General features: G+C 37.6%; 1 protein-coding gene across 1 annotated transcript in view; it reads left to right on the top strand.

Annotated features, from left to right (window-relative positions):
- The first annotated feature begins 1,273 nt into the window (after positions 1 to 1,273).
- LOC110174759 (potassium channel subfamily T member 1-like) overlaps positions 1,274 to 19,854 on the top strand; it is a 57,258-nt gene continuing 38,677 nt past the window's right edge. Inside the window, exon 1 of the mRNA XM_055161546.1 lies at positions 1,274 to 1,383. Within this exon, the coding sequence (XP_055017521.1) occupies positions 1,289 to 1,383 (95 nt within the window). The 5' untranslated portion in view covers positions 1,274 to 1,288. The remainder of the gene's footprint in view (positions 1,384 to 19,854) is intronic.

Here is a 19,854-nt window from a genome sequence, read left to right as displayed (position 1 = left end):
GCTAACTCAAGTTTGCACTAGTCCCAGTGATTGTTTACCTTTATATTTTATGCGGTTTATCCAATGCATAGACTTTTAAAGATGCGTCTGTGCCACGTGATGGCATAGACTTAGGACACATTTGATTTGTGTGGGCTACAGTGCAGTGCATGCTCTATTTTTAGCACACTGCCTTTGCTCAATGGCTTTCTGACATTCTTCTTTTTTCAAACTTGGACCACTGCACAGTACCTAAGAGGCAGAATGATGGACAACTCTTACCAGAAAACCTCCCTGTTCCTGTGCCCAAAATCCATTAGCCTAAGTGTGCTTTCAAAGGCTGAATACTGTTTTGCAGGGGGCATGGATAAATTTAATCCTGTGCGAAAATAAAACCTTTTGTAGGTTCTTTGCAGAGCAACTCTGGAGTGTTCAACGTCATTATTCTCTCATTGGTCATTGCTGTGTCTGCTTTCTGATGCTGAGACTGCTAATCAGAAGGAGCATGTCTGTGGGCGCTGCTATTAAAGCCCACTCAAGTCTACCAATCCAACCACACAAATATGCTGCTCTTTGTGACCACATGCTTTCTCTTTCCTCTTGCGGAGATTTTTGCAATTGAAAGTACTTTGCTTTCCACATTTTGGATTCCAGTGTTTTTTTGTCTTTGTGGTAGTCAATAAGCTTAAGTGATGTGCGTTATATGTGTGTTTTCATTGTGCAATTTATATTTATATGTCAACCCAAGAAACGCCCAAGAAACACAATAGCAAATATCAGTTATTTTACTGTATCCTTCTCTTTTTTATCCTACATGAGCCCTACAAGAGGCCGTAATGAGTCCCCCACGGCGGCCATCGAGTTCCCATGGTGAAAGGTAATTTCATGAAGCACTTTATTCACCTACATCTGGTGGTGTTTTGGTGATGTTTAACATTCCAGACAAAACAGTAACATCGTCATGGAGACAAGTTTGTGGCGAACCCCCAGCAAAAAGTTACATAGTGCCCCTTTAAAGTATGGTTGTCAATTTTCATAGATCAAAAGTATTCTTTCCAAGATATACATAGTTAAACTGGAATGGGAAGTCCTCAGGGTTAGTATTTTAAAATGTATGCAATATAATCACATCTGGAATTACACTGTATTTAAAAATGTTGTACCCAAATTCAAGTACTGCTGCGTCTTTTTGCCCGTCACAAACACTTATCAACAGTTTCTCACTGTGCTCCACAGGATGTCTTCTGAGAGCCTGCAGAGAAACAACAGTAGTAACTCTGGTGTAATCCTGGACATCTCAGCTCTCAAGATGGCCGACGTGGACACTGAGGTGCCTCCTCTTCCACCGCGCTACCGCTTCAGGGACCTGCTGCTGGGAGATCAGTCCTTTCAGAATGACGACAGGTAGCTTGCACTGTACATTATGTAATGGGCTAATTTTGCACATGTCTTTCTATTGAGCCAGTTATTTCTTTCTTTGTTGGCAAACTGTGCTGTTTGCAGTTTTATATCACATAATCTCTGTTTATATGATACAATTACTCCAAGTTGTGCAATTGCATGGTTGCTATGTGTACAAAAACTCAGACTGTTATTGTTGTTTTGCAGCTGATAATATCACTATGTGCTAGGGATGAAGAACATATAGTCTCAGCAGCAATTAAGGTTATATAATTAAATACTCAGAAATATGTTGCTTATTTTTTCAGTGTTGCCACAGATGATTAAATACTGATAGAAAATACTCTATGAAGTGCAATCAATATAAAATTCTTTGTAACACTGTGAGTTATTAAGAAGTGCTTCCCTTACTGCCCGTGCAAATGTTTGTGTTGTTGTGTACTAGGCTGAAATTAACCTATCCCTTGGCCCTCAAATGGCTCAGTTCCTCATAGACTTGCATTATTGCTTTGGTTGGAGACTCACATATGCTGTTTATTACCCATCAGTGTAGAATTAGAGGTGCTTCAGCCTTAGTTGTGTGCAGGGGAGCTCTCCATGGTACTGGACCATCATTGCACTAACAGCAACAGTAGTTGCTTCAATATTGGCTTGCTGGAAACAAATGGAGAATGTCACTGTACTTTCCCCAATGGTTTAAATTTCACTTCAGTTCTATTACTGTGTACATTTTCATTGTGCTTGTTTTCCAGTGGTATTTGTGGCTCTTAAATGCTTGTGACAGTAGCACAGCAGATATGTAATTTATATCTACTCTGTGTTTATCATTTGAGGGAATATAAAACTATATAAAGCTAATGTATATATTTATGTGTTTTCTTCCCCATTGAAACTCATGTTATCTCTGCCACCCAGGCTTCGATTGTTAACAGCTGCCCCAAGTCGATAACCTTTCTGTGGATGGCTTTTGTGTCTTGACCACTGGCTCTGTCCCTAGTGCTTCCTCTGGTAAATTGCTGTCATTGCTTTATTTGATTGCGCAGCCTTTTGTCTACTTATGTTGAGAGTCTAATTGTCCCCACCCTGTGTATACCATCTTCAATGAATGAACGCTCCAGTTTCTCTGTTGAGCACATACTGTCCGGACTGTACTAATATTTGCACAGAGGATACTAGAAACCCAAACTAAACAAAGGTTTGGAGAGTACAGCACATTTTTTCTGGTTTAAGCTGATTTGTGTGAGTGTTTTTGTCAGTCATTGCATGTTTCATTTGCCTGGTCCCTGATGTGACGGATCACTATTCAATTACAAACACTAATGAGGGCTTGTTGCTTGACTACAAATCTAAGTATCTCTACACTGAAAACAATACTGGAGGGTATCATCACATGCATGTGTTTTGTCACAGAACTACAATAGTCTGTTGTTAAAATGCCATTATGTTCTGTCAATGCCATCATGAATTTGAAAATAATGTGAAAAACAATTCACTATATCAACAAGATGAAGCCATTTAGGACATTGTTTTAGTTGTAGAGAAGAAGTAGTTGACAAAAAATTATACCCAGCTACTAATATTAAAACTAAACTATTGATTCTGATTATTAGGTATCAGAACTGAATAGGCCTGTCACAATAACACTATTTCAATATATAGTAAATCTAGATGATAAATGATGATATTGAAACCAAACCATAAAGCAGAAAGATACCCCAAAAATTATTCTATATTATATAAAAATATATGAACTGCAATAAATAAATATAGTTTATGTGTAGTATAGAGTATAGTTTGTAGCTATAATGAGTCATAGAAATTCAAATTAAAACTTCTTCAGCTCACATCTCATTGTGGTATAGAAAAGTGTTTAAAAAAGAGTAATTGACCCCAAAAATGTGTGTTCCATATGTAATGTATTGAACAATAACACATGAAACAACAACAACAACAAGAGTCTTATCGTAACAGGCCTAGTCCTGTAAAACTACATTAACATCAGTAGTAGATCAAATGGTAAAATTAGAAGAAGCTATGTTTTATTCTGAAAACTGCTTTTATTGTATGTAATTGTGATGTGCAAGTGGAGATAGTAAAGAAAGTCTCACTGAAAAGTAACAGAGCAGTGTTTTGTTATTGTGGTGCCTAAATTCCAAGTTTTTCGAGCCATTTTAAATTTAGCTACCCTAACAACAAGTAGATATTAATGGGCTTGGGGGTGTTTTTTCGGTGGCCAGTCTGTGTCTCTGGGTTGATTATTCCCTGAGAAGAAGCTTTGTCGGGTGGAAGCGCTTTGAAACAAATTAACCGCCAGAGGGACAGTCAGGCCCCATCCGACCTCGGTGGCCTTATGGCTTTTTGCATCTGCATTCTTGCATCTGCCATAATGCACTGTGAGGCAGGAGGTCATTGCCTATGGACAGTAATATTGCAGAACGTCACTTCGCACAGTGTCAATAAAGCAACAAAAGTAAACATGTCTACACATAGTCATTCAGTTTAATTCAAATCAAGTTTATTTATAAAGCACATTTAAAACAACTTCAGCTGACCAAGTGCTTCACATAAAAACAACAAAAACAGAAAAAAACATATATAATATATAATATACAATACATGTGAAAACTACAACAAAACACCAAGATAACCTGACTAGCTAGTATTAAATGCCAGGGAGAAGAGGTACGTTTTCAGTCTAGTCTTAAACTGCATTACAGACTGAAGTTCCTCTTCCCTGAGAGGAAGAGGAAGGCTGTTTCCCAGTCTGGGCGCTGTCACCTCTCGTCTTGAGCCTAGTTTTGAGCACGACCAACAGGATTTGGTCAGCTGATCTCAGGGATCTGGGCGGAGTACAGGGCTGCAGTAATTCCCTCAAATAGACTGGACCCATAGAGTGTAAACATTTGAACGCAATCAATAGCATTTCAAATTGCACCCGATATAAGATAGGGAGCCAGAGCAGTTTGCATAGTACTGGTGTGATGTGTTCTCGTCTCTTGGTATTTATCAGCATATGAGCTCCAGTGTTCTAGGCATGTTGCGCTGCAGGGAGCCCTGGTCCATAAATACAAAGAATTGCAATTACAAACACATGGATAGCTTTTTCAAAATCCACCTGTGGGAGGTAGGGCTTTATTTTAACAATGAGCCTCAACTGAAAGAAGCTGGACTTTATGACAGAGCTAATGTGCTTGTCCAGTTTGAACATAGACTCCACAATCACCCCAAGATTCCTCACTTCAGGGAGACAATAGGAGGACAGAGGACCAGTCCCACTGTCATGTCCAAGCAGTGGGTTAGTTTTGCCCAAACACCACAATCTCAGTTTTATTTTGATTTAAGTTCAGGACGTGTGTGCTCAGCCAAGTCTATACATCCCTGAGACAGTCCTGCTAGAGCTTTGATTGTGCTCTGGTTGTCTTTTGCGGTCACTGGCAGATATATTTGTAAAATTCCTGTCTGACAAATATGACCGAAACAGAGCGCTGTACCCTTAATGCCCACATGTGTATCCAGGCGGGACAGAGGGATGCTGTGAACCACTATGTCAAAGGCGGCTGTCTAAATGTCTAAAAGCAAAAGAACTGCAGATTTCCCAGAGTCAACAGTTAAAAGCAGGTCATTAAAAACTTTTAAAAGAGCTGTTTTGTGACTGTGTTGGAATTTAAAATCATATTGGAAAACTACAGCATGTTTGAGGACAGTGAGTGGAAAAACAACCAGACATCAGAGATGAGTTCAGAGCATTAGCAATATAAGGTCCAATAGAATCAAAAACATCTTTGAACAGATGACTTGGAATAATATCTAGAGGACACAAGGAAGACTTTAGCTGTTGAACAGTTTTCAAGTCTGAAAGAGATGCTGGCTCAGAAACACGAAGACTGAATTACAGACAGTTGAAGCTACAAGGTCCCCAGCAGAAGACAGTGACAGTCTAAGAGATGAGACCTTATCCCTAAAGAATGATAAGCAGTGTAAATGAGGGCACAACAACATTTGTCATACATGGATTTACCAGGGACTTCAGAGTACTAAAAAGCAATCTGAGATTTGTGGCACTTTGTTGATTGCTCTAAAACTGCATTTAGCAGCTTTAACTACCTCTGATATTCGACCAAACTGGCTCTTGATATTTGCAGGGAAACCTGTAGTCTTCTTTCCATCTCCTCTCAGCATGCCTAGCCTTGCATGTATTCTCATTTAGTCAAGGCTATGCCATTGGCTTTGCATGCTTTAGCCTTAATAGAGCCACTGCATCCAAAAACTCACTGAAACAAGAGAGCAGACCATCCGCCGTGGTGTTTTACCAGTCACCTTGGTTCATAATTTCCAATGCACTGAACATGCCAGAAAACAACGAAGCAGTCATAGAGTGTGCCCACTTGGCACACTGGGATGCACTGACCAACCACACTTTGGGGCAGCATTACAGAGAACAACACAGAAAGCGGTCCGAAAAATGTGTTTCACAAATCTCCATTAGATTAGATTTAAGACCAAAAGACAATACTAAGTCCAGTGTGTATCCTTTTTCGTGTGTTGAGCCCGACACGACTGGATTAAGTGAAACAAATCAAACTTAAAAAGTCTTTCGCCAGAGGTCATGTTTGAACCAAGCAACCAAACCCTATATGTTGTTGTAGAGTTGTGGCAAAACTCAGTGTTCAGGTAGAAACCAATTGATGCTAAAACTAGTACTAAAAGCAGATACTCATTAGCGATATAGAAGAAATAACATAAACCTAATCAGATACACAGGATAAATGATCTGATATGGACCCTATTTTTATATTTTGACAAAAGTGGAATCAATTGACAATTGATGTTTGATTTAGTTTGTTTTTCTTGCGTGCGTGTGCGTGCATGTGTGTGTGTGTGTGCGATGCGTGTGTGTGTGTGTGCAGATGGGTGGTTCAGTGGTGGGATGTGGGAGGGTTTTGTCTTGTTTTGGTTTTGTATCAAATTTTCTAAATTGGGGGAAACAATATCTGTATCAGAACTAGTCTAATACTACATTAAAATAATATCAAATGAACTATTTTGTGTTGAAAATTAAATGTCTTAATTGAGCGAGTTATATTGGAATATGTATCATGTAACAAGATTTTCCCTGAGTACTGAAATTGAGAATGAAATTGTAGTATTGTGTAACTGTTGTAGTAGAAGTGGGAGAAAAACTGAGATATTGATATCCTCACAATTAACATGTGTTACTAGTATTTTTATGTTGCCTTTAAGAGGAAATTTTTACATTTGCTGTGATTGTCACTCACTCATAACCTGATGGATGCTGACCAATAGGATGAGAGGCAGGGGGAAAGAGCTGCATTAGAGCTCAGATTGTCACAAGGATCAGATTTCAGTGTTTTAGTGTCACATTTTCTACCACTATGCTGTAACTTACCATATGAGCTCTATCTTGATAATAGTTAGCTAATATAAATTTATTTTTTACTGAGAATTCACCTCCAGACAGAAGAAAGACACACAAGCAGAGCAGGCAGACTAAGAAATTGCCCAATAGTCTTATATTAATGGAAGCAACCCTGGAATAATTAATTGGTCCTTCCTGTTCATATTGATTTTTTGATTGCTTTTCTTATGTACTCTCACTGAACAAATGGGGAACTGTAAGCACACCTCCCTGGATGGTGTCTCTACTTAACAAGAAGAAAAATATGTAGCTCTGACCTTCTAATCTGTATCAGGATAAAAAATGTTGTTTTTCACAGTTGCAGTCATTTACTAGTATTTGTATTTCTGGATCTGTCTATTGCATGTTTACATTATTTTTTAATTCACTTTTATTTTATTATTTTATTATCTCTAGGCCTGTCACAATAACAAATGTAGAAGCACGATGTACTATTGCAGAGAAATACTGGACAGATAGAACATTGAAACTACTACACCATTCACACACAAAGCAGGATAATACCAGTTAAACTATTTTTAAAATATACTGTACCATCAAAATGCATGAGCTACAACATATAAATAGCAGAATGAACCAGTAACTACTCATAGATGCTAATGATTCAAACCTCTACAGCTCAAATCTTACCTTATTACATAAAAATTGCAAAGATCTCCCCACTATTGCTAAGAACTTGTACATGCGATAAATATTGAGCAAAATATATTATTCCAACTTTCATATATTCAATGATAAGCTGATGTAGTAATTATTGTGACAGGCCTAACTGTGTGTTTGTTTCTTCTTTCACAAATTATTTAAAGAACACACATGACCTCATTTAGACATGTTTGTTTACTAAAGCACTATTTTGTAAGAGTTTTTAGCACTGTAGCATAGGTTTCAGTCTCGTGGTATGCTGTGTTACTGATACTGTGTACTGCATGCCAGAATTTTCCAAGTAGGCATTCTATGTGCTTGTTAAGTCAGAGTAAAATTACTACAAGTATTTGCAAAATTTACATGTTTGGTTTTTACACAATCCAATGAAGTCAAAACACAATTTTTCACTTTTCACTTTACAGATCACGGATTATGGTTTTTGCAGTCATGTCAAGATACTAAAAATCCAATTATATTCCAATAATAAGAAAGAGGCTCCCAATATTAATTTAGATACCATGATGATGAGAAAGTATATGTAACAGAATGTAATTTTCACTACAAAAGGTTATGTAGAATTTTGATGTGTCTTATATAAGTTCAGATCAAGACAAGTTCTTTCTAAAGCATTTCAAGAAAAGTCCAACTTTGTCTGTTTCGTATATATTTATTCACTATTGGTACTTGCTCATGTATGAACTTGCTATACTATAGTAGTGTCTAAGTATAGATTTTTGTTACAACTAGAGCCCTGACCGATATATCGGTTGGCCGATATTATTGGCCGATATTGGCACCTGGAGGCATATCGACTATCAGCCGATATGCTTGCTGATAAGGGCCGATATTTCACGTGGGCATGTGATACGTCGTTAAAAATCTTGGACTCTCTACATTCTGTTCATTTAATCCAATTTACAGACAGATAAATGTCCTAATATGTGGCTCCACATCAGTATTTATCTGTGGAGTCATTTGTCTGTGTGTGTGTGTCCGTACTGTCCCTGAACACACCACAGAGTCGCATCATTCACGTGTGTTTGTTTACACGCGCAGACACAGATCCAAACACTGAGATTATATTCTTTTTATGAACAATCGGTTTGAGTCTGGATTAAAAGGACATTTATTAGTGCAGACTTGTGATGTGAGGAGGAGCCTGTGTGAGCGGTGAGTGTTGGAAATATGTCGACTCTGAAGCTAGTTTTGGTTACTTGTTATGGGTTAGCTGCTGTAGCTCTCGCACATAAACAGGCTGTTTTCTATTGGCCTATTGTAAAGTGACTATATTGGCCATATATTTGTTACTGGACCTGCACTGATATGTAAATGAGCTGTGAATAGACAGACGTGTGAATTATGACATTTGCGCATATAATTAATTACCGCGGCGCGCACGTATTTACGGCTAAAGGCTAATAGCGATAGTTTCTTTAGTAGTTATGGGTCGGTCGCTAATGAAATGGCTCTTAGAGCCGACTCTTTGAAGCGAACGACGGGAGCCTGGTCCTTATTGGGAGCCGTGTTTTCTCTTTCTCTCACTTTTTTTCTCTTCACGCCGTGTGCAGACTCGTGGTAGTTTGACAGCGGCAGCGGCTGAAAACGAAACTTTGAGAAATTTGCGTGTGCATAGGATTTAAAAAAAAAGAAACAGCATATTTGGCTGTAGTTTAGCATAAAATAAATAAACCAGGACTAATCTTGGGCACGAGATAGAGACCGAGTCCCGACACTCAGTCCTGGTTCAGTTTTGGTTTAGACCACATGGTCTAGATCTGTTTTAGTCCTGGTTTAGTCCTTTTTCAGTCCTGGTTTAAACCTGGTTCAGTCCAGATTCAGTCCTGGTTTAGACGTGCTTTAGACCTGCTTGCAACAAAACAATCTGAAGAGCTGCTTTGGGAGCCAAAAGAACCAGCAGCTTTTAGTGAGCCGAACCTAAAGAGCCGATTCTCTAAAAAGAACTGGAATACCCATCACTAGTGTCTAGAATGTGATGCAAAAATCCCATTAGCCCAACCTACTGTCTGTAAATATGATGTAAAGGGCAGAATAACAATAAATGTTGCCTAAATAAACCCAATTTAAAATCCACCAGAGCCAAACCTAAGTTTTTTACACAATTCAACATTTACAGTGAATTTTACATCACTAAATGTATCGGCGATTATATCGGCTATCGGCAGCTCCAACTCCCATTTATATCGGTTTCATATCGGCCACAGCAAAATCCATATTGGTCAGGCTCTAGTTACAACCCTACTTTGCAGTTATCTTATATGGGTTTTATTACATTTGTGTGCAAGTTAACCATGGGGGAATCTTGAATAGTAGCCTCCAATTGTCTATGGGTGTTTTTCTCCGATTCTTTTACTTATCTGCACTAGTTGTGTGTACTTGTGGTGGGCAGATGATCCAAGGGGCTGCGTTTGGAATGTGGGGTCCCCTCCTCCCCCTGAAGTTCTCATTATCTCCTGAGCTGAGTGTCAGAGCCGTAATCACTGCTTGGCTGTGTGTGGGCAGAAGAGGAGCCATCGCACTCCAGTCATGGGCCTGACAAGCACTTGGTCTATATGCGTGTGTGGACGGGTTTTTATCTCATTATGGGGTCCAAAAACAGTATATGCATTCACATCATGGGGCCAAAAGTCAGGTCCCTCCCTATGGTGCACTGTGTAACTTTTCTGGTGGAGGGTCCACCAAATGCTTTTCTCCATGGAGATGTTATTGCTTTATCTGGAATGTTTCACATTGTGGTATTAAACCTTTGTGACTTCATGGAACCCAAACCAGACCAAGTTAGAGGTCAGATCTGTGGAGAGCCCCTATCACAGTCAGAATGCCAGTTTTTCTAGGTATTTTTGAAATATAAAACCACCTGCAATTAAATAAATATAAAGTGGAACAGTTTAATGGCATACTGTGGAACCTTCCAGGCAGAGCAGAGTGCACCTTTAATTATTTGATCAAAAACATGTACATTTTCAGGTGACGTGTTAGCAACCTGCTTGTTTTAGTAGAGATGTTACTGCTTTGCTTGAATTATTCACAGTATAGCATTAAACACATCTATATTGCATTTATTCAGTTACCTGCATTACATTACATGTCTCTTCCCTTAAAAGAATGCGTTCTTACTGTGCTCAGGGTCACCTTTCCAAGGACCCAACCTGTAACTTGGCTTGTTGGTGTCACCTGTATGTTTTTATATGTTGATGGACACTGTGGAATATTCCAGGATAGCATCTCCATGGAGAAGTCATTTGCTGAACTTCCCTAGGAAAAGTTCAATAGCTTATCTTAAAGGTTCAGATATGGGTTAGGGATTAGGTTACTGTAAGGAAAGTAGTGGCTATAATTAAGGTTAGAATCAGTCTCTAAGAAATGAATGTATGTCAGTCCCCACAAAGTATGGAAGCATGACTTTATGTGTGTGATGATTGTCTGAGGTTGTGTAGGGCCCATTGGCGTGCGCTGGAGAGCCTCTTGTGATTATACCTTATTTGAGTGTGTATAGTGTATTTCCAAGCCTGTCAGGCAGCAGAATAGAGTCAAAGTCTGAAATAGAAATGCTGATGCTTTTTCTTCATACCGACAGGCAGGGCTGAGAACTGGGAACAGAAGAGAGGTAGAAAATTGCTTCCATCTATCCATCCAGCTGCATGTCTGATGTTGTTGGGGTCTGGGTCTAATTAAAGTGGAATGGGATGTCGATACAGTGATTCGGATTAATTGGTCACTATTTCAGCAGTTAACACCTCACAGTGATTCAAAGGGTGGTGCTTGGACACAGCACTGTACTGACGCATGTAACAGCTAATGTTGATAGGGATCACTTCTCACCCTGAGCAAATCGATTGGTCATAGATTTATTTAAGCTTTTTACATTGATTGAATAATGAATTACATTGTAGATGGAATAATTGGTTTGTCTTGTATAAATATACATTGATTTGGCCTTCAAGGAAGTACTTGTTTAGTCATGTTTGCACTGTTGCACATTTGTATTCATTAGACCCATGTTTATTCTCTGCTACAATTAAGAAAAGAGCCAAAGAAGTAGGGCTGCATAATATGAGAAAAAAAAACAATATTTGATAACTGTGTTTTGCATTGCAATATCAATTCTATTGTGATATTTTATTTATTAAACTAGAACCAAAGCAAAAACAAAGCAAACATAGGGCTTAAGTAAAACAAAATAAAATAAAAACTCTGCCCTTTTTTATTGATATCCTGAATGATATCTATCTGCATTTTGTACATTGTGGGTTGTCAGTTTGGTCACCACTCAGTTGTTCATGCTTCAACCAAAACCACACATGGGGAAAAAAGAATCTTATTGGTCGCTTATCATTTTGAACAAAATAAAAAAAATTTCAACTCAGATTTAGTTTTTTGCTCAATGATTCAGCAGAAATCTGCTGTTTTCAGTCCATTGCGAGTTTTTTTTTTTTTTTTTGCTTTTTAATCTCTCCTTAGCGGTGATGTTTGCGTTGATATGGACAGACCATGCATGTCTTTGATTGCATAATCCAGCTGTTAATCAAACCGATCTGAATTCAGGGAAATACAGCAGTGACCAGACTCACATCTTTATAAAGTACTGGAGAAGTGTCTGTGCTGGATCTCAGCATTACATACATTTGACTTAAAAAAAACATTAAATTTTTGCATGATGGAGAACTTTGTGTAGTTGCGATACATTGCAGTACAACCCTAGAGGGAAGCCTCCATGTGGAATACTTGTCCTGGAATTGCTGTGCTGGCAGCAGCTGTTTGCGTGGCCTTATTGTGTGTCTGAAATCACTGCTGGGATTTAATGCTCACGTCACATCTTTCTGAGTGAGACAAAAATGGGACAGATATTGACACTGATTTGTGAGATAGCAGCTGCCACAAAACGCTATCACTGGGTTGAATAGCTCATTAGATTTTATGTCCCTTGTGATTAGTTCCAAATTCAGCAGCATTGTGTTTAAGCAGTGTGTGTCTTTTATGTAAATCCTGCACTTATGTTGACTGAGTTATAATGTTTAGTCTAAAGATGTTTAAATCTTGTTATTTATTATCTCTATTGCTGGTGGTAGCTGTGCCCTCCTACTGGTATAAAAGCGGAAATACATCCAATCACACTGAACCTGTGGCGCTATAAACTGGCATACAATGTGGACTCACACACATACTGTTTTTTAGTTGTAGAATTTGGCAACCCAGTGTGAATAGCTCATGCTTTCTGAACATTACGCTTGTCATCAGGCAAGGCAAGGCAAGGCAAGTTTATTTGTATAGCACAATTCGTACACAAAGTAATTCAAAGTGCTTTACAGAATAAGAAATACATTAAAATCATAATAAAAACAAATGAAAACATAAATAATCATAAAGATTAAAATTAAAATTAAAAAAGAGAGACATAAATTAGAGAGAAGAGTGCGGAATGAAAAAGTAAGTCAATAAATAATGTATTAATTTGTTTACTTCATAACTCAGATTACAGGCAATGTTTATTAAAGGTCCTATATTACACTAAATTGACTCTTGTGAGCTTTTAGTCATTTTAGAAAGTTGTTACCTCCTCAAAAACATAGCTGGAGTTGTGTTTTGTTTCATACTCACATGTTTGAGTAACCCTCCATTATTAGGCTGTCTACATTTCCAAAGCTCAAAATGCTCTGCTCCATCTTGTGATGTCATGAAGCAGTAGTTTTCAAGTTAACAGCTACCTTTTACCTTTAATTCAGTAGAGATGGTTAATTCCAGGGCTGAAATCATCCAAATGAGTCTAGTGAAGGCACAGGGATTTTTAAAAACACAGAGGAGCACTTCCTGTATTACCACATGTCATCACAAGGTGGAACAGAGTTTTTTCTCACTGAAAGAAGAACTCAACCTAAATATGCAGGGTGACCAGGAAATAGTTTAATATGAAGCCTTTAAGACAAATCCCATAATGTTAACAGACAGTGAAGATGACCAAGCTTGTAATGTAAAAACCTACTGTGATAAAGTAAAAAGTGGTCCAAAAGACAGAGGCACTTATGTGAAATTAGAATAAAAGTCCTTTAATGGTTACATGGGATAAGCCAGATTCTCGCATAAACATTACTTTTTCTTTTTAAATGAGACAAATTGTATTTTTATGTATTTTTATCAGAAATATATTTGTGGTCAAAATGCCTCTTAGGGTTTGAGTTGTGTATTGTACAAATGCCTTTAAAAGCTTCTAAAGAAAAATCTCCATTGCTCCCACATATTACAAATCCTTACAGGGAGAAAATGTGCTCAAGATGAAAATAATTGAGCTTGCAGCCATTTCACGTCTTTGTGTAAAATTGCTCTGTCTGAAAAGGCCAGCTCAAATGGGACAGGCAATTAAAGGTAGCCTTCAATGAAATAATTACCACACAGTGAATGTGTTCAAAAATACATCCTTTTTCACTCCCTTTTACCTGTTTGGTTCAATGTATGTTAGGTTTCAAAATCACTGCAATATTTGCAATTATATTTAGTCTCTTGGCAGCTTTATTTAAACTGATGTGTACTCATTGTGTCCCATACTTTGAGACCAGGGCAGCAAGCTTAATCGCAGTCTGATTATAAAACACAATTGAAATTGTGTCCAAAACAAAGGTAATTCTTCCAGTACAATAACATGAACTGACAAAAACTAAATCTGTACCCTGCATCTCCATTGAGTTTTATGTAAAACCTATGCAGACCTCTGTGTTGTTCTGAAAAGCATGGGATTCTTGTACATATTTAAGGCAAGTGTTAAGGGCTTCTGTGTTAAAAATGTGCATTCTGAATAAATAAAAATGCGAATCTAATGTCATTTGCAATTCTTATTTCAAATTCATTCAGCCCTATTTGCCCCCAGTTCATGTAGGACTTACATAAGGTGGATTATATGTGCACCCCTGTTGTTCTGTTCTGTTTGGTCTTAGCAGGCCAAGGCAATCAGGCAAATGTTTATAAATCAACAGAGCGGCCCTGGTTCAGCAGTGCAGGTTTGTAGCTATATTTTACACAGTAGCTCAGTGGCATCTGCTCAGAGGTGATTATTTTGCACCTGTGCTGTGTACCTTTGTGCTCGACTGTGCTGTAGCTTATTCAAATAGATTATTCTCTCAGGTTTAAAGGTCCTGGTATCACACAAATTGACTCTTGTGAGCTGTAAGCCATATTATAATGTCACCACATCAAAAACATACCTGAAGTTGTGTTTTGTTTCATTCACACGTTTCAGTAATGCTGCATTATTAGTCTGTCTATATCTTCAAAGCTCAAAATGCTCTGTTCCACCTTGTGATGTCATGTAGTGGTAGTTTTCAAGTTAACAGCTACCTTTTACCTTTAGTTCAGTAAAAATTGGCAATTCCAGGGCTGAAATTGTCCAAATGTTTCTAGTGAAAGTGTGGTGTTTAAAAACACAGTGGAGCACTTCCTGTATTACCACATGACATCACAAAGTGGAACAGTGTGCTTTCAGTTTGGAAGAAGAACTAAATATGCAGGATTTATGTATTTAAACGTGTGAAAATAAAATAAAACACACCTCCTGGTATGTCTGGGATGAGGAAACATTAAGACCTGAAATATGCGCCCTTATAACAGTTCAATTTATGTTTAGTTTATTTTGTTTCAGTTGCTAGAAACATGTCTTCAAAGGACATGCCCACAAAATGACAAAATAGGAAACTGGATCCACAAAACAATTTTTTTTTTCACTTATAACAATTTTTTATTTTGTATTTTTGATGTAATTGAAGCGCTGCTTTTTTAAATACAGTTTCTTAAGGTGTAACTTAACAGCTCTCACCGTTAGTATATGCCACTTTTGTTTGTTTGTTTGTCCGCCACTTGTTGTATGACCAAAAACAGACTACTAAATTCTTTTGTGCAATATAAATGTGATGATATTCAGTGCTTGTTTGATTTGAATTTCAAAAGAATTTGCACTATCCTTTTGTAATGCTATATTTGTGGTGGGCAATTCATTAATATTGCAATTTTCTTATAATTAAATCACAGCTGAATCACAATATGAAGACAACAACTGGTTGAAGTTGGAAATTTTGTTATTTTTGTTGCTGAAAATGGTCATTACGCTTTCATTTTAAATCATATAGACTGGAGCTATACATTTTCCTTGGATGTTTTCTTTGATTTAAAATGAAATATGAAATATTTTGAGTAGTTTATGAGACAGATTTCTGAATTGTATGACAATTATCAGTAACAGATGATGTCTGCCTTTCCATTTGAGAGTTATGCTGTTGGGAGGCAATTCTTCAAATGGATTTCCCACAAAGATCAATACAGTGTGAATGAACCATCAAAGGAATAAGACAGTTTGTCCCTGTGCTTTGTGCCTCAGTGGGTTGAAAGGTGGTAAATATGACGCTAGAGCGTTTGGCTTAGTGGCATGCGGGGAGATTTTGGTTTATTCATGGAACTCTGGCCTGTTTCCTCTATTGTGGCCTGATAAAATGTTGCTGCAGAATATGTAGGACAAGTTTGTTATTTTGTGAAAAAATATTATTCGGCTCCATTTGTTCACTTGAATTAAAGCAAATCCAAGCTCAGCAGAATGGCTTTGTGGACGTTTTGTGCGTAATATTGTACTGTGAAAGGAAAGTGCCAAAGGCTCAAGAATACATTTTTGCAACATAATATTGCCATGCAGGTTTGGGGAATTGCAAATTCAAGTTCAGCCACAAGTAGCAAGCACTGATAAACACTGAAATGAAACCCCTCAAGATTAATCGTGATATATGATGGTAACATAAAATTTGGCATTGTGACACTTTATTTGTAATATAGAACCTTGTGATTATATGCGCATTAGTTGAGAAACATTATACTCTTTGATCACTTTTTTTGCATTATAGTATTTACTTAGTTGTTGAACATTAAAAGGGCAGATTAATGTTGAATAGAGCAGCTGTGTGTCATGTCTCAGTGGAGCAGAATCCCCAGGAGGGATGTAGAGAGAGCATTATAGGGATGAGGACGATACAAAAAGGCTCTAATTAGGCTATAATCTCATATCGTCATTATAATCAGGTTTGAGATAAAGGATGTCACAATATTAAATTTGAATTAGTTTGATATATTGCTGAAGAAAAAGAAAAATATAAAAATAATAAATAAATAAATAGTAGAATGAAACACTTTAGTACTTAGTTTGTATTAGTAATGAGTCATAGAAGTTATTATTACTACCTTTTATGGTTTAAACTGTATCCATATAGCCAAAAAATTACCAAATATTTTCAAGTAGTGTTAAGAAAAGGTACACATGACAAATATTTACCCCCCAAAAATATTTTTCCAGCTTTCATATTGAATGTTAAGTCGATATAGTAATTATCATGACAGGTCTATGAGTGATTAGCTTTTAAGAAGACAAACTTTATGATAATGAGAATAAAGTAATGTTATATACACAGCCAGTTAAACAGAGCACTTTAGTTAATGAATACAGATTTAATTTATTTGAAATCCATATCTTCCTCTGACCACCAACCCACTCACCAGAAACGTTTCATAATAGACATGCAGCATTTTATGACAAAATATGTTGTTGTCTGCAGCTTTTGTGCTTTTCCATTTGCAGTCTTTCATTTTGTTATTTCAATATTTAGCTAATTTGTTTTGATGATTTGCTGTAGGGAGAGAGAGGAGAGAGTGGTGCACAGTGGTGAGTGTGTGAGTGTGTCACCATAAAGACAGACAGCTCGCCCACAGCAGCGCCAGCTCACTACCTTAATACACTTTGACAGAGGAGGCTTTAGCACAGCTCTCCTCTACCATCTGCAGCCTGGGTGGAGATAGTGTGGACAGGGATTAGTTTAAGTCTTAAGTTACAGTAGCTGAGTTCAAGTTAACAGCTAATTTATTTTTTTTATTGATGGATGAACAACATTTCTGTGGGTCAGTATTCATCAAAAGATCCTCTTAAAAGCACTATAGTGGGAACCTTTTCCAGTTGTTTTCCCTTATGTTATAATTTTTTTTTATTTTTTTTTATTTTATTTTTTATGATTAATTATTATTAGCTATAGAAGTTATTTATTCTAACCTCTCCATCTAAAAATCATATTATGACAAAGAAAAATGGCAAAAATCTACCCATTACTGCAAATAAATTGTACATGCATATTAAGCCCTACAAATTATTGTTCCAACTTAACATGTATTGAACGATAAGTCGATATTCTAATTATTGTGACAGGCCTAATTATTATGAGCACATTGCTTGGGTTAATGGCATAAATTAGTCTTCAATATTATCATTTATCATAATATTTTTTGTTGTTGTCTAGATGTTATTACATTGACAAGGTAAGTCAATGTAATAAAAATAAGTGGCACACGGTCCACTTTGCAGCCTGACTCAATAGCTCAGTCATTCAAATTGATATGCCAAGAATCTCACAGGGTAATGCTTTAATATTCATCGTTAAGCACTTAACAGAAAAGCTACAAAGACGGCTCTCTTAAGCTTGAATATAATCACTATGTTAAGTATATTGGCAGCACACTTGCTCCACCAAATGCATTTTATCTTAATAGCCTTAAGTTGTTTTGGATCACAATATTGCTCTATAATTATTATGTACATAAAATGGTCTGTGTACATCCTTCTTTAATGCAGGATATGGCTATTGTTAAAGCATTCTTACTTTTAATAATGATGGCTACAAAACCACATGAGATTGATTTACTAAACATGGTTTGTGTTTGCTAAACCAATGGTCTGTCCTTTGCTTTCTACATCGACTATAAATTATAGGTTACAGAAAATTATGCTTATCACCTAATTACCAATATAAACTTACCCCAGGCCCTTAGTTCTAATTGCTGTGGTGCTGTGTTATGAAATCACTGACTTGCTCTCATTTAGCTGAGTATACAGTTTGGCCATGTGGGATTTTAGACTTTGTGTGTAATTCTGTATGGTTTGCGCCTTGCAGATCTCTAAAACACTCCAGATTGAATCATAAAAATGGTGCAGAAGGATGCTGCTTGCTTTAAAGGTGATCAGGATACGTACAGTCACGTCAAATGCATGAAAAATGAATGGAATTTTTTTTTTTTTTTTACCAGTGAAGAACTAAGAGGCAATACACAACCTGCAGTAACCTGCTTCACCACAGAGAGGCGCTGTGCACAAATCTGTACATGAGCTCCTATTGTTTGGCATCTTATTATGTTTGATAATGATTTGGAGTTTGCTCCAAAATCATATAATATTTAGGACTTCGTGCAAATGCTGCACTCTCTTCCGAAAAACATGAAATGCATTCCCAAGCCCCAAAATAAGCTATTTGAGGTTGTTTTGCTGGATAGCTGGATATTCTCAATCATGTTTTAAAGAAGGAATGCAGTAAAAGTAAGCCTACAGGTTAAGTGCCATATATATTTATAGCTGCCCTTTCTGTTGAGGCATGGATTATAATGGTGAATAAAAGAGTGAATAAATTCAGACTTTTTAATCCAAAGGTTACTAAAATGTAATAAATAAATAGATTGAACTCAAAATGCTCCATGAGATGAATGCCAAGTGATGGTGCTGAATGGTGTGATGATGTTTCCTGAGTGCCTTGTAAATGGAGCAGCAGAAGAGCAAAGGAGAAATTAAAGATTCCTGTGGGGCCTGTTACCTCAACACACAGGAAATAGGTCGGGAATAGGCTACTTTCATTTAGATTCATGTCACAGAGCATTTTAAAAATGAACAACTCATTCACAAATGTTGTGTTCTTTGGTGCTATATAGTAATGTTTGGCACAGACTGTATTCTGAAAATACCTGCACTTGTATTGCCTATAGTTTCATTAGTATTCTAATCGCCTATTGATGAGACATTAAGTTCGGTTAATTAAGCCTCTACTGTTTGGGAGACTTGTCATGTCATGTGTTCCACAGAGAGCAGGTAGAGCGCGTAGACTGTATGCAAAGTGGTGCCTATAGTGATGCGGAGTGCACAGGGCTTCTGCTCATTTCTTTGTGGCTTTCTCGCATTGTACATGCGCGTGAAGATTGTCTGTTGTTTTACATTGGGTTGTTTTCATTCACATCAATCAATCCTTCGGTAAAGGACCTGTTCGATCTCCTGAGACTTCAGCGACAGGTGAAGTGATGAGATTGAGGCAGATGATATAGTGGTTATGTAACCGCGCCCCGCTGGGCTGGCTCAACGCCTTGACGCTCCGTCGTGACGCTGGAGACCTCACGTCTACTGGTAGCGGAGAGTGCCACGGCTACCCGGGGACAGTGCTCTGGGCGCGTGTGTGAGCAGCCCGTGATGCGGCAGGGGGGAGGGAAACAGCGCGAGTGAGAAGAGGATGCGACGGAGCGCGTTGTAACACAGAGGCAAAGAAACG

Source organism: Boleophthalmus pectinirostris, unplaced genomic scaffold (assembly GCF_026225935.1).
Source record: "Boleophthalmus pectinirostris isolate CB_2022bp ecotype Guang Dong unplaced genomic scaffold, ASM2622593v1 HiC_scaffold_4, whole genome shotgun sequence".
Taxonomy (NCBI): Eukaryota; Metazoa; Chordata; class Actinopteri; order Gobiiformes; family Gobiidae; genus Boleophthalmus; species Boleophthalmus pectinirostris.
Note: the sequence above shows the minus strand (reverse complement) of the source record. Positions and strands in the feature narration are given on the sequence as shown.